Source organism: Netta rufina, assembly GCF_964035555.1.
Source record: "Netta rufina genome assembly, chromosome: 6".
In the NCBI taxonomy this organism is placed as follows: Eukaryota; Metazoa; Chordata; class Aves; order Anseriformes; family Anatidae; genus Netta; species Netta rufina.
Genome location: NC_140129.1, coordinates 24,445,358 through 24,459,727, shown reverse-complemented (window position 1 = coordinate 24,459,727; position 14,370 = coordinate 24,445,358). Strand labels below are relative to the sequence as shown.

General features: G+C 49.9%; 1 protein-coding gene across 1 annotated transcript in view; it reads right to left on the bottom strand.

Annotated features, from left to right (window-relative positions):
• Positions 1 to 14,370, bottom strand: part of ITGB5 (integrin subunit beta 5) — a gene marked incomplete at its 5' end in the record, with an annotated part of 46,255 nt that overhangs the window by 7,840 nt on the left and 24,045 nt on the right. The window contains 2 exons of the mRNA XM_084288996.1: positions 11,500 to 11,929; positions 13,850 to 13,984. Of these exons, the coding sequence (XP_084145122.1) occupies positions 11,500 to 11,929; positions 13,850 to 13,984 (565 nt within the window). The remainder of the gene's footprint in view (positions 1 to 11,499; positions 11,930 to 13,849; positions 13,985 to 14,370) is intronic.

Below are 14,370 nucleotides of genomic sequence, written 5' to 3'. Positions count from 1 at the left end.
CAGCTTTCCCACTGGAAACAGCCTCAAGTTCCTCAGACAAGATAAATTATATACGTGCTCTTTTCATCAGCACAAAACCGTTGATAGCCCTGTCTCTGAGATTGCCAGAGGGGCTGTACCCCTTGCCAAATGCCAGATGCCCTCCTACAGCCTCTTTTGTACTCCCACCGTTTGCTTTGGATCCAGTCTGTGAACTCAAACACTACTGGACAGAGGAGGCCACGTTCACCAGATCCCTGAAGGTGACCTCCCTCCACACCACCCATGGTCCCAACTGGAGTGTGAGTCACCCCCTGCCCTAGGAGAGGGGCAGAGCCCATCTCGAAGCCCCTGCACCTTCAGCCTCAGCTCAGACCCGTTTGGACACCACAGAGCCCAGCACAGGATGCAAATCCACTGGAAATCCGTCTCTGGAAGTTGAATTGCTCATGAAATGGTTCAGTTTTTCAAGCAGATGGTGCCAGGCCAGCCTAGGAAGCTAGAGAGCCTGCACGTCCCTTCCTGCTCTGGCACGCTGGGGATGGAGCCTGGAACAACTGCCCCAGGGAAGGGAAACAACCGCTTCCAAATAATGCACCCTAGTCCAGCACTGCAACTGCAAAATGTAAGAAACAGCCTCTTGAAGTAAATGGTTTTGGTTACTGAAGAGGATCAAGAAAAAGCCCTTATATATGAAGGTGACTAACTGTGGGGTGTGAGCAGGAAATACAAGAACACGTTGAAATGTGCTTTCTGCCTTGGCCACACTGGCTCAACATACAAGAAGCCACTGGCTGAAGCTCCTCACAGGGAACGTGCCAAGAAGTGAAAATTTCCATGTTGACTTTTAGCAGCAAAGATGTTAATATCTTTGGGCCTGAACCAGCTTGAAAGAGCAGCCACTCCTTCCCCGCCACGAGCTCCATTTGTGGTGCCCTCCATCCCCCATCCACCTCCCATACAGCATGAAGACTGGAGAACCATGAGTGGGTGGGATACATTTATTTCTCGTATGGGCTTGACAAGAGCTGACCCACTTCTCAAGGTCCACCCGGGGTCCCAGGATGGGAATTCATGCTTGTGACTTGACACACCTCGTGTCCTTCTGCTCAGGACACAGGAGGCTGAGGCAATTCATCGTGCCGGTCGCTGGGAGTCTTTAGATGACTGTGACGCAGACTTGAGGTTTGCAGCATGGAGAGTGCTCCATGGTGCTTGTGTTTCACAGCAAAATGTCCTGCAGGTTCCCACTCTGAGCTATGCCACAGTCACAGACAAGGCTGACAAGGTGAAGGGCTCAATATGGCACCTAAGATCATGCCAGTGGAAGCCCTTCCACCACTACATCCATGCCGAACCTAGTCCCACTGTCATTTTCAAGACAAAAATGCAACCTCAGGGACACCAGGGACTGTGCTCCAGGACTGTGCACCAGCAGCAGGCTCAGGGTGCAGGATATTAGCCCGGATTTTAACCCCACCTTGAACCATTTGGGCTTGTGTGTTTTCTATTACAGCTGGTTCGTGAAGCCAAAAGACACTAATTATGTTCTCCAAACATAACAAGGTATGTTTTCTTCTGTTCCCATCCTTGAAATGTGAGGATCTTAGATGTTTAGAAGATCGAGATCTCATTGGGAAATTGAAAGCTCCCTCTGAATTTGATAACATAAGTTAGCCAGCCAACTCTTAATTGTTGGGGGTAACACAAAACACATGTGTGGGAGGCTGCAGAGACCCACTGGGAGGGTGTAGCAGAGCCACACCAAGCTCCTGGGGGTGGAGAGCAGCCCCCAAAACAGATGTGGGCTTGCCTGGGCTCTGGGTGGGAGCTGCAGGGCATGACACTGCTGAGCACTGACTGTCACTGTCACACTGGTAGTCATTTGCCTGGCTTTTGGCAGGACGTCCAGCCGCCCTTGCTTTGCTCCAGCCTGTGGTCGTGGCTGTTTGCCTTTTAGGAACTGCACCAACCACTGGTGCACCAAGAGGTCAGAAACCTAGTGTACTAAAAGCCCTGTCGCTGGCTCTTATGGTTGGGAATGTTTCTCCTAAAGCCCCCAGCTCTTGGGGCCACATGATATTACATAAAAAATATTGTCTTTCTTTTGAGAGAAATAAAATGTGACCCCAGCTTTTAAGGAGAAGGTGAGAGGGTCTGGAAACAAGCCCCTTTTGCCCACCTTTTAGCAATTCTCTAGGAAAATAAAATTGATATGATAAAAGAAAAAAAAATCCTCATGATTTTTAAACCAGTTTCTTAGTTTCTGAGGCTCTCGGGACAGAAGAGGTTACTGCATTTATTTCCCATTAAATCAGACACAATAATAAATTCTGTGCCTCTGTGGTCTTGGATGAACCTTTGGATCAGGACCTTCCAAATTCTGGGCACTTGTTTTTGTCATTTTTGGTTACCTGAATGACTAGTTAAAAAAAAAAAAAAAAAAAAAAAAAAAAAAAAAAAAGCTGGGTACTGAACCTGCTAAGACAAATAAGTGATGGCAAGCAGCTTACAGCCTCGCCACGCCATGCCTCCCACCAGCGTGCTGAGCCCTGCTCTCCATGCTCGATGTCCAGCCAGCCCTGACGCAGCAGCCACATGTTGTTTGCATTCCCTCGGGGTGAAGGCACCAAAAATAGCTGCCTACAGAAGAGGGAGCGCTCAAAACCCACTGATGCGGGGCAGTGCTTGAGCAGTTTCAGTGTCTGCCCAGCCAACCCTTTGGTGCCCGCGGCAGGCACAGGATTGGAGCCCCTGGCACCGCATGGTGTGCGTGGGAGGGAGAAGGGCAGCGGAAGAAGCTCAGAGTGCTTGGAAAACTTTCCGCTTGGGAAAGGGCCCTGGTAAGATGCAGTGCCTGCTTAGGCAAATAAATCATCTGGCTTCCCACTCGTCTCTTTCCATGACTCAAAGAAGCCACAGGCTGCAGTGCCCGCCCTGCACAAAACCACGGCACTGCGTGGGGATGGGACTGGGATCCCATCCGCCTGTCCTGCAGGGCTGGCAGGGAAAACAAGGGCTGGCAGGGGCATCCCAGCCTCTGTCCTTGTCCTAAAAGGTTACTATCTAAACACAGACAGCGAGGGCACAAGGTCTCTGTGTAACTGAAGCACAGCCACTGACGGGCTCCGTTTACGCCAGAACTCGCCCACGCTCGTGTATCCACAGCGCTGTACCGAAACGAGCACTAAAAGGCAAAATAATAATAGGAAAAGTGCTTTTTCTATACATTAATTACACAAGACACCGTGGACCTGTGCATCCTGCCAGTGCATTCATTTTAAAGGATATTTATATCTTGGAGTATATGGGTTTGGCCAAGAATCGACAAGGCTTTAAATAATCCTTAATTTCAATCCTAGCGCTGGCTGGGCTCACCAGTTCTGTCACTGAAAATAGCATCAGAGATGCAGACTAATGAAAGCAAAGACAAAGGAATAAATACATCTGAGCTGCTAATTCACCCTTGGGTACCACAAGCCACATCCCATTACTGTCAGTATCCCACACATCGCAGTGATACATTACAACCCCCACCCCACACCATCCTCCTGCTTTCTCCCTCATTTGGGAACTTCTGGGTTAATCGAGAACAGGGCAGGGAAAACAGGGCTTTGGAAACTGCTGTCTCACGAAGGCAGCTGAAAGTGATCCGGGGCAGAGCGGATTTCCTGCGGCAGCCCTGGCCAGCCTTTCCTCATTTTCCTTCTCTCCGCCACAGAAGTGGAACTGAAATGCAATCATGAGATACAGCTCCTGACAGAGATCTAAAGCTGAGTTTCTTAAAATAAAACCACCGCTTTTTTTTTTTTTTCTTTTCCTCTTTTTTTAACTTATTTATTTTTTGTTTAAGCAATCTCAGCACGCCGCAAACCTCTCAGCTTTTGCTGAGAGTGCCTCGGCTGAGCCTGCCACACGTGGCCTTTTGGACGGAGACCCCGAGCTGGGAATTGGAGCTTTCGGGTCCTGCTGCAGACTCTGCTACCGCTGCAGGGAGCGATATGGGGCTGCCAGACCCTCCCAGAAACAAGAGAAGGGAACTGGGATGGGTGTGCAGGTTCCCTTAGAGCTGTGTGTTGAAATAACACCCACTCAAATCGGGTACATCCATGGCTTCATCACCCCTTATGGACCTCCTAGGTCCTTAAGGATTGAAATGAAAGGCACAGCAGAAATGGCTAATAATTCATATTATTCCTAAAGGCAATGGGAAGTGGGGAGGGGAGCCCTGTTTTTTTCCCCCTCCCGTGTTTCCCTCCAACCCTTTAACTCTAAAAGGGCTGGTGCCACTGCCTGCTTCCAGAGACCTCCACCCCCCTTTGCTGCAGGTCTCCACAGGCTCTCCCATGGGATGCGTTCTCTCTCCTACCACAATGTCCCTGCACTTGCCACCAAAGGCTGACAAAAGCCAACTCTCCAGCACCATGGGAGCATTTAGGGAACTTCATCTGCTATCACGTAGTTGATGATATCCACTCCTACAGTGTGCAGATCCCCTCACTGCAGATGCCATGAGGTCCATGATCAGGAGCTTCTTCCCACTTATGTGCTCCTTGGCCCAACCCTTCGCAGGCACAGTATGGCAGGCCAGCAGGGATGGACTTATCTCAAGCATGCACACAAAAAAAAAACAAAACAACACCACCCAACCCCCCAGATTCATTCCTAAAATATAACTTGGCTCCAAAACAAAGCTGCAGGATCCCAAATGCTTGAACTTTGGGGCCAAATGGTTCAAGTCATCCTTAAAATGAAAAGCAGGCTAATTCCCAACCTACCGTGGTACGAATGGGCTGAATGTCCTTTCAGCTGGACCTCATTATGAGGAGTGGTCTCCAGAGCAAAGAGACATTCTTTCTCTACAAAATCCAGTGCCGCGGGAGCCTTGCCCAGTTCTGCGTTTGGATGCAAACACATAATCTGGTGCAAGTTCACTGAAGGTCCATGGTTTTGGAATGGATTTCTCCCTTCCCAAAGAAGCTAGAAGAAGTCAGAATTTCATTCAAAATAAGACAAAGAAAGAGAGAGAGAGAGAGAAAGAAAGAGAGAAAGAGAAAGAGAGAAAGAGAGAGAGAGAAAGACAAAGAAAAAGAACCTGCAGCTTACACTGCACTGTACTTTCAGGTCTTATATTTGATTTTCTAAACCAAACAGAGCAAAATTCAGGGGCTGACCATGCATGCCAACAAGAAACGCAGAGACCCAAAATTTCACTCACCTGCTTGTTTTAGGCCTTCATTTGCCTCTAAACCCAAAATACAGCATTCATCTCCCAAAGTTTATTTCTGTTAATTACTGTAATCAGAAAGGCCAAATGCAAACATCAAACGAGCTGGCCATAAAAGCAGAGCACTGAAGCGAGACCATCCCAGCACATTGTCTCTCTCTGGGGAGCAAATGCGTGACACAGTTTGTGTTCAGAGTCTGTATTGTTTTTTTTTATTTTGGAGCTTCCTAACCCCAAGACATGAGGTTATGGGCCATGGGGGCGGCTGTGCCTGCACACGGGATTTGGGTAGGTGCGTGTGCCATCAGATGTCACCTCTCGCTGCTGCTTTAAGAGCAGACCCCCAGCCAGAGCTCTGGCTCCTGCAAAGATGTACAAGCGTCACCACTTTATTCTTTAATTCTGCCATGGCATTGAACGCCTCATTAGCATGCATTAATGGTTGCAAAATGCCCGCTCAAAGGGCAAGGAGAAACAGCAGTGAAAAGCAGCCGGAAAAGCAGCGCTCTGTGCGGTCAGGTCCTCGAAGGAATCGCTGCCAGATTTTGGGAGGGCTGCACGAGTCTTTCACAGCACTGAGGGCCAGGACAGGGGGAAAGGAGGGGTAAGAAAAGATGGCACCTCCCTCTTGTGCAAGGAAAGGGACCTCCGGCAAAGCAGCGCTCAGTCCATTTGGGAAGGACTTTAGCCCTTTCCAAATTCCTGGCAGTACAGGGCTGGGCATCCCTGCTGCCACTGCAGAAGGTGCCCAAGGGCAGGACGTCCATGAGCAGGATGTGCACTGTGGGCTGTCTATAGCGACTAAGCAGGGCCCCTGTGCATCCCTGCGGCTCCTCATCCTCTCCAGGCTGTGTAAGGAGCAGGGAGCATCTTGGTGACATTCCCCACTACAGGCTGAGAGGTTTGGAGAGCTGCTCTCAGACCTCAAGCATCTGGAGCCGCTTCCCCAGGGCCAAGCATGGCCAGACCCGACCTTTCGGGATGACACTGTAGGACACAGCTGGAGCTGACCCCAGATGGCGGCAGCGACTTCTCCACAGCCACTTCCTGCACTTTCTGTAGGCAATAAAAGCCAAGGTGAATGGAAACACAGCAAGGAGAAACGGGCTTTTAGGGAGCTCGAGGAAATTGTGCAGTAACTCTTGACCACATCTTCAAAGAGAAATGGATGCTACGGCAGTGCCATCTCCTTGTTCCTTGCACTAGCCACAACATCCCCTGTCTTCTCCAGGCAGAAGACCTCAAGCTGCCTGAAGCCAGGTCTGCTGGCTGGTAAGAAGGAGCAATGGGCACACAGTGCTCATCTTTGCCATTGTGGGGAGGATTCAAAGAGAGAAGGAAAAGAGACACAGTACTATGACACTAATTACAAAAGGAGGTTTTGGTTTGTAGGATTTTACTGGGTTCAGCTCACCCCAAGCTGCAGCCCCATTGGCACAAGCAAAAGCTGCCTGGCACTGCACCACAGTGTCCCAAGCTGAGACCACCTCCTCCATCACCAAAATAGGCCTCAAAAACATTTGTTGGAGTGTGTACTCCCCCCAGCTCACCCCAGCCTGGGGCGGGAGCAGAAACAATGCTGAGGCAGCAGCGTGCATTGCTGCTGCAGCAGCCCCCGTGCAAACACTATTTTTAACTTCCACTTCTTGTAGGGCCCTTTTGTCTCTCCCCTTTGTGTCCTTCTTTTCCTGGCAGTAACATGCATCTGCATTCAGATTCTGCATTTTTTTACACAAACAAAAAAAAAAAATATTTAAATCCCCTGAATCAAAATCCCCAGAATAGCAGAAATTGACATGACGGAACAGAAAACATTGCAAATGCGGTTTAGGCTCTCTTCCCTGTATGGATGCCTCTTTCTTCCACAGGCCACCCTCTTCCCTTCTGGTCTGTACAACATTCGCTTTGTAGGGACACCCCCAGTGCCACTGCAGGATGTCTGAAGATGCAGGCACACACCAGTTCCCTTTCCCTCCCAAACCACACTCGACCGTCACCTCTACCTCTGACATTACCCAATACTGCCCACATCTTCCTTAATAAAACACAGCAGCTTCTTTGCACCTCCATCTGAGCCCTCCCTGGCACACCAGAGCCCAGGTCTAGATGATGCCTTCAAAGGAAGGTGAGGAAAAAAGTCTGTTTCCATAAGAAGTGTCCCAGTCCATCATCATCTGTGCAGTAACAGGCTGCAGTAGGACTCACAGGGTGGAGATACTGGCAGTACCATCAAACCTGAGCACTGCCCTCAAAACACAGGGCTATCGTGCTTTGGGTCTCTCTTGCACCCCCAGAAACTGCAGTGCCAGCACCGGGAGGCCCCTTGCCATGAGACCTGCTGAACCTCGATACGGCGCCTGGGACCAGGAACTCCAGAAACAAATTGCAGAAGCAGGAGTGTGATTTCTAATTTGTGGTTGTGTTAAACAAAACTCTTATGTCACTGGGTACCAGTAAGGGCTAAAACCTCACAGAAACCAAGAAAGGGAAGCATTCAGAAATAACTACCGAGTCAACAAAGGACTTGCACATCCTCAGCAGTTTTGAAGTGGTTTCCATAGGGCAGCTGGAGTTGCACTGCACGCTGGCTTGTCTATGTAGACAGTCTTTGTGAAATAAACCACGGGTTTTCAATGAGTTGCCCTTTCCTAAATCCCATTTCAAAAGTGTTTTTGGCACTTGCATGTGTTTGCAAATCTGACACCTGATGCTGACGCTAGCTGTTGTGCCGCAGGGAGCGCTGCACAGGTAGGCAAGGCCGGATCCTGTCTCCTCTGGTGTGTGGGGATGTCTTTGCATTTCAGCCAGCTGCTCACAACCTTCAGCTGCCATCACAACGTGGTACACGCTGTTTATTTATCCCATGGTAATTTACTCCACAGTAGCCCTTCAAGGCTGCGATCCTACTGCCCAGTCACAACATGAGTAACCAAGCTGGGACTGAAGAGCTGACAAATGGTACCCATGTGGGAAGCCAGGATACAAGCAGTGGTGCTTGAGAGGACATTTCTCTAGAGACACCAAAGCAAAGAAGACGCTGTACTACCCTCCCCCAGCAACAGAGGGGTCTGAGCACTGAAGCTAATGAAGCGTGGCCTCCAGCGAACCAGTCTCTCTTCATTAGAGGCAAATGTGTGATGCTCTCACCAGGGCCTCCCCTCCTTCTTACTACCTCATTTTATGGAACCTTTAGGAATGCAATTAGCACCGAGATGTTTCCTCCTTTGTCAAATATCCTGGAAGGCAGCCAAGGGGTCCAAAAGTCACTGGGACGTGCAGTGATCCGCAAATTCCTGAGCCTGGGCTCCAGGCAGGGAGGCAGGCTGAAAGCAGGACTCTGCCTCTCCATGGCAGCCATCCAAACCATCGAGCAGAGGCTGGAGCACCGCGCTGAAGCTCCCAGCATGACGTACAGCTACGTGCAGCATTCAGAAACTCTTCTGTCCTCTCCTTCAGAAAGGCTGAATCCACCCAAGCAACTTCTTCCAGAGACAAGCTTGAGGTGAAGCATTCAGGGGTTTGCAAAGGGTCTCCCTATTTTGTAAAAATGCCTGCTGCAATGAGTTACCCATTCAGTTCTCAAGGGAAAAAGTGTGGAGGGGCTGAGGAACAGAGCACGCCTGCGAGCTGTCCTGTGCAGCCCTCCCAGAAGCTGAATGATGGTTTGGAACAGCTATTCTGGGGCTGCTAACTGCCTGGGGAGCAACAGCACACACATCACATCCTTACTAAGAAGTGGCACTTACTAACAGTTGGATGCAACTTCAATCAACATTTACAACATCCTATAAACCACTTCTCTCCCCACCCCATCTCACCTTAAGGTACAGAAGGCATCTTATACCTCGCATTAACAGAGCACAGCCCCCCTATGGACACAGCCTGCAGGAGAGCTGAAGTTCCTCCACAACCCCTTCTAACCCACTTCAAAACTGTTTTTGCCTCTCCTTGAGGTTATCTTCTGCCCAAAATCTGCTTCTCTACTTCACGCAGGCCACAAAAGGACAGGATCTGTACTCAGCCTCATCCACAGTCCTCTCATCTCTCCAGCACTGACAAAATGAGGTGCCAGTATTCATAAACAGACCCAGGAATGAAAACACTTTTGCTGGCCAAAGGGCTGAGCACTGACAGACGAGAAGCTTGGAGTTCATTTCAGACTGTTCCGACTATTTCAAACCCTCCGTGCCTTCAGCCGCTTGCTTTAGTAGGAGCAACCATATTAACTGCATAACACGGAGGAGCAGGGGAAGACCCAACCCTTCAAAAAGAGGAAAGTGTCTCAGAGCATAGGGACACTTGGGCTTTTCTGAGGCAACAAGTGTTTTGGGAAGGCAGAGCACAGGCCTGCTCGCCTGGATAGTGTGACACCTGCCAGCAGTAGGGAATCCTGGCAGCAGGGCAGGCAGGATACACTCCTTCATTGCTCCCAGCAACCTGCCCTGGGCCACTGGAGCCTCAGGAGAAAGCTATTTCCTAAAACCCAGTGGGTCTGCCCTCGCTGTGGGACCAGCCTGCAGGAGCTGTGCCCAGAAGGAGACAGAAGGGGGCATGGTGTCGTTGCTCCCTCCCGGTAGGAACAAAAGCAGCAAACAGAAAATTGTCCCCATGCCACCACCTTGGGGGAAGCTCCTGCAGCCACGGCACTACTCAAGCTTTCTGGCTGTCAAGCATCCACATGTGCGGGTGGATTGAAATAGTCTTTTCCAGTAAGACCACACTGGCAGGGAGGAGAAAGCAAGCTGTTTTGAGAGGATACCTGGCGGACTTACAGAGACAGCTGATAGATAGGGGCAGCTTTGGGCACACCCCACACTGCTTTGGGCAGCCCTACTATGCAAACTCAGGCACTTTTGGTGGGCTGCAGAAGCCCCAAGCCCCTTGGGCTGAATAAAACACATCTGAATGTCATGTCATTGGCACAATGCTTGCTACTGCTCAGATATAGTATTGTAGTGGCTGGAATTTAAAAGAAAAAAAGCCAACAAAGAACAATAGAAATACCAGGAGGCATACCAAGAACAACCCCACCAGTCCATGCAGCCTTGCTGGACACCATCCCACCCTTGGAGCAACGAGGAGGGTGCTTGGCCTCAGCCTACTCCTTGTTTTCTTTCACAGCTATAAAAAGGACTTTTAAATGACTTTAAAAATCTTGCACATCCCAAACCAGCTATGCTGTTCTTCCCACTGCCAGAAGCTCTCCACAGGGGCAGAAGAAAGCAGATGCAGTAGAGGACACATAACTTGTTTTCCTGTGGTCCAGCAGAGCTCTGGCTCTCCTGACGGCATGGAAATTGGGGCAAAGGGGTGTCCTTGCCTCGCTGTACCAACTGCTGCACCAGGATCTTCCAACCTCTCCTTAGCTCTGCCGTCCTGCTTGCTAGTAAATATATTCCTCTTGGTGGGATGATGCTACCAGAGCAGGGTGGTCATATGGAAAAACCCCAGGTAATACAGTTCTCAGTTAAGGTGCTGCTTCCAATTGTCCCTACCTACCTATCAACTTGACAGTCTCAAACAGCCAGAAATGCACAGCCCAACCCAAGGGTGGCCCACTATTTACTGTCCATCTCAGAAACCTTTAGGGGAAGACACCATGGGGAAAAAAATCTTCGACTTCCCCAGAGAACAGTGAAAAATAGCAGTTTTTCCAAGCTTCCTCTAACAACCATAAAGCCAACACAAACCTGCATGGTGTTCTGGATATTTGGTCTGAGATTTTCAGCTGGGGAAATATTTCACTTGCTTGAAAACAGGCAAGTTTTGAAGAGTAACATTTTGCCGAGCTCCAAGTGAAGGAATTGCGTCCAAGGGCTAATCCAGGCAATATGTGCAAGGTAAATTATGTGACCTCAGGCTGACAAGGAATTAAAGCCATTTTAGCAAACACCACTAAATAACTCCTCTGCCTTTGCTTAAGCAGAACGGACCGGTTGCATCTTGAGTGATGAACGACTGTTTTCCCCGTAGAAAAAATAAATAAATCTGTATGTAAGTATCTTTTGGAATCTCCAGCAAAGATTTTCTCTAATGAGTAACAGATTGAAACACAACCTTTCCTTTCACTTGCACTGTACCATCAGATTGCTTTAAAAAAAAGATGGTTTCTGTCTATGCAGGCAAGGATGGTTCATGTGGAGAAATCCAACCTAAGAAGTCACCATGAAACTTGGGAGAATTCAAGCCTGTGAAGTTTTACTCGTTCCTAGGGCTGCACTTCAGCCTGCAAGAACCACATGTGGCTTTCCGACCCGAGCAACGCAGAGGGCATGGGATGGGACAGCACCTACCTGAGCAGAGGACTCCCTTGTACCTGGCGCAGGAGAAGTCGTCGCACTCGCAGAAGGGCCCATAGATGTTCCCGAACTCGCTCTCGTAGCAGACACACTGGTTGCAGCTGCACTCCCCACGCCCGCTGCACAGGGGCTTGCCCTCCACCTCGCGGCACAGCCCTTGGTGCGTCTCCCCGCCGGCCCCCTCCTCACACTCGCAGCGGGCCCCCAGGTAGCCAGCGTCGCACTCGCAGAGCCCGCAGGCATAGGTCCCATTGCCACTGCACTTGCCGCTGGCCGGCTCGGCACGGCCTGTGCACCCACAGAGGCAGTTGTAGGTCACGGCCACCTCCAGCGTGTCTCTGAAGCCGGCTGGTTTGATGGTGAAGACATGGGAGGTGTCCTCGGCCGGGCAGCTGCGGGCCTCCACAGACACCTCGAAGGAGACCTGGGGAGGAAGGGTGAGGAGGGAGTTAGAGCATGGCCTGAAACTGCCTCCTGAGGGACAGTCGACCTTCACTCCCCCATGTGGAAGAACCATCCCAAATCCACGTTTCATGTGGGCACCTGCAGCTCAGCACCTGGACAGCCCGCACCGGGGGTTTTGGCATCCTTCAGGCCCCTTTGGTTTCCCACAGGCAACCCGGTGACCCAAATGGGACAAAAAGAGGCACAAAGCAGGTGTTTCATACCCACAAACTCCACAATGGGGGGAAAAAAGCACCAACAGGGAAGTGCTGGTGCTGTCTGAGGAGAGCCTTGGCCCTGTAGCCTTTTCCTGCCAAACCCACAGCTCATGAGGGCAACCCCAGCCCTAAGCAAAATGCTTGTTATTCTCTGGATGGCTCATTTTAAAAGACACCACAAGCAGCAGAGTGAAGTTTTAATACTTATTACGGTCACCTATTAGTGGTAATTTTCTCCATCATGGACCACTGGTTTCTGTGAGGCAGGAAGGAACCTGTTTATCCCATGAAATAACTAGGGCGAATGTCTAGCAAATAGCCAGGTTTTCATGACATCAAAAAGAAAACATTTTCTTGAAACCAAGTACTAGCACAGAGCCAGTATAGCACAAGGACCCAAGATGCCCACAAAGTCAAGGATTTAGTGCATTTTGTGGGAATCCTGACCTGCCTCACTCACAAAGCCCCAATTAGGGAACACGCTCAAATTGCAGAGGAGATCAGAAGACAAGCCCAGGGACTGGCACAACCCTGCTTTCTTCCTGGTACCTGTGCCACCAGGACCAAACCACAGCAGGTCATGGCCCGGTGCCAGTTTTGGGAAAGATTTCTCAGCAGTTTGCAGCAGATAGTTCTTGACCCCATAGATGCAATGGGGCCTGAAGCTGCTGAGCAGGAGGGGACACAGGGACACACTGCAGCAGCTCGGTTAGCTCCGTGCTCATGCCAAAGCCCAGATTAACTCTGCTGCCTCGGGAGCCCTGGCTTTGCTGGGGACACCAGGAAGGCACGTGCCTATGGTGGCACAGCTCCAAGGACTGCAATCCACTGACCTGAAATCCAGTCAAGTCAGCTAAAATTGCTGAGGTCACCTTCCTTTTTAACACTTTCCATGGCCCTTATTAGGAGGGATAAAAATTCAGCTACTGTTTATTCTTTCAAACTATTTTTATATGCCTCTGAGTGCTTAGCACTCTGGTATGTTTTTAAAGACTTTATTCTCAAATAAGGAAATTGTCTTGCTAATGAGCACACGTTCATCCTCACAAACAGCAAAGGCCAGGAAAAGGGGACGGGATTCCCAGCCAGGCTGAGTGACACCAGATGACAATGTGCCCTCCTGCCTTGCCCAGCAGTTCAGCTACATCTGCAAGAGGCTGTTTTTTAATTTAGATTAAAGCAGGAGAGGAGAAGAACGCGGTCCTTGCTGGTGGGAAGGGGCTGTGCTGTCCCAGAGGCTCAGCACCCATCAGCAGCGGGGACCGTGCCCTCTGGCATGTCCTCCTGTGCCATTCATCACCACCACTGAGAACTTCCCTCCCTTCTCACTCCCACATCAACCATATTGCAACATCTCTCTAAACCACCTAAAAAAAGAAATGCTGAGAGAGCATAACATGAATATCGGGGATTAAAGACAAGCCCTTTCTTGACCATTGCACTCTGCTGCGTGATGAAGACTTTTTGACTGTAGGTGCTGGAAGCAAGACACCTGCATTCCCTCTTTCTGGACCACCAGGGGACCTTGGATTGATCTGCGCCATGCAAAGCCACTTCTGGCAGAGCCGCTTTCAGTGGGTTTCTGTATAAACGTGACATTGCTTTGAGGCTAGCACAGGAAGATGGACGCTGCGGAGCGTTACAACAGCCTGTCCAAGGGATGTGCAGAGAGGCAGACTCACCGTATCTCCTATCTTGAGATCCCCGCACTTCCTGAGCCCAGGGTAGGACAAACCATCCTGGCATGTGGCAGTGAAGCTCAAAGCAATGTCCTCGGGGCTGTCCCAGACAGTCAGTTCTACTTTCGACCGAATACTCTGGAAACACAATGGAAAAGAAAGCTGTCAGGTTAGCACAGGTGGACCTTTTTCTTTTGCAGAGTGTTCTGCTTTAGTCTCTTCTCCTCTTGTTTTCAGAGCTAGGACACCTGTGTACTGATACAAAAAATAACTTGAATTGGACTGAAGAATCTGGCAATGGTTTATGCAGTCTAGGAGGGTCATGAAGACCACCATATCAGAAAGATATACATACACAAGAAAAAAAAAAAAAAGAAGGAAATATTCTTGATCACAGGTGGACCATGTGCTTCATCTCAGAGTTGAAGGTCAGAAGCTGATGTGCACATCTGCACCTCGTCCGTATCAAAGACTGCTGGAGGAGTACAAAGCCCAGTTCTCCGCTGGTATCCATCCTGTGATGC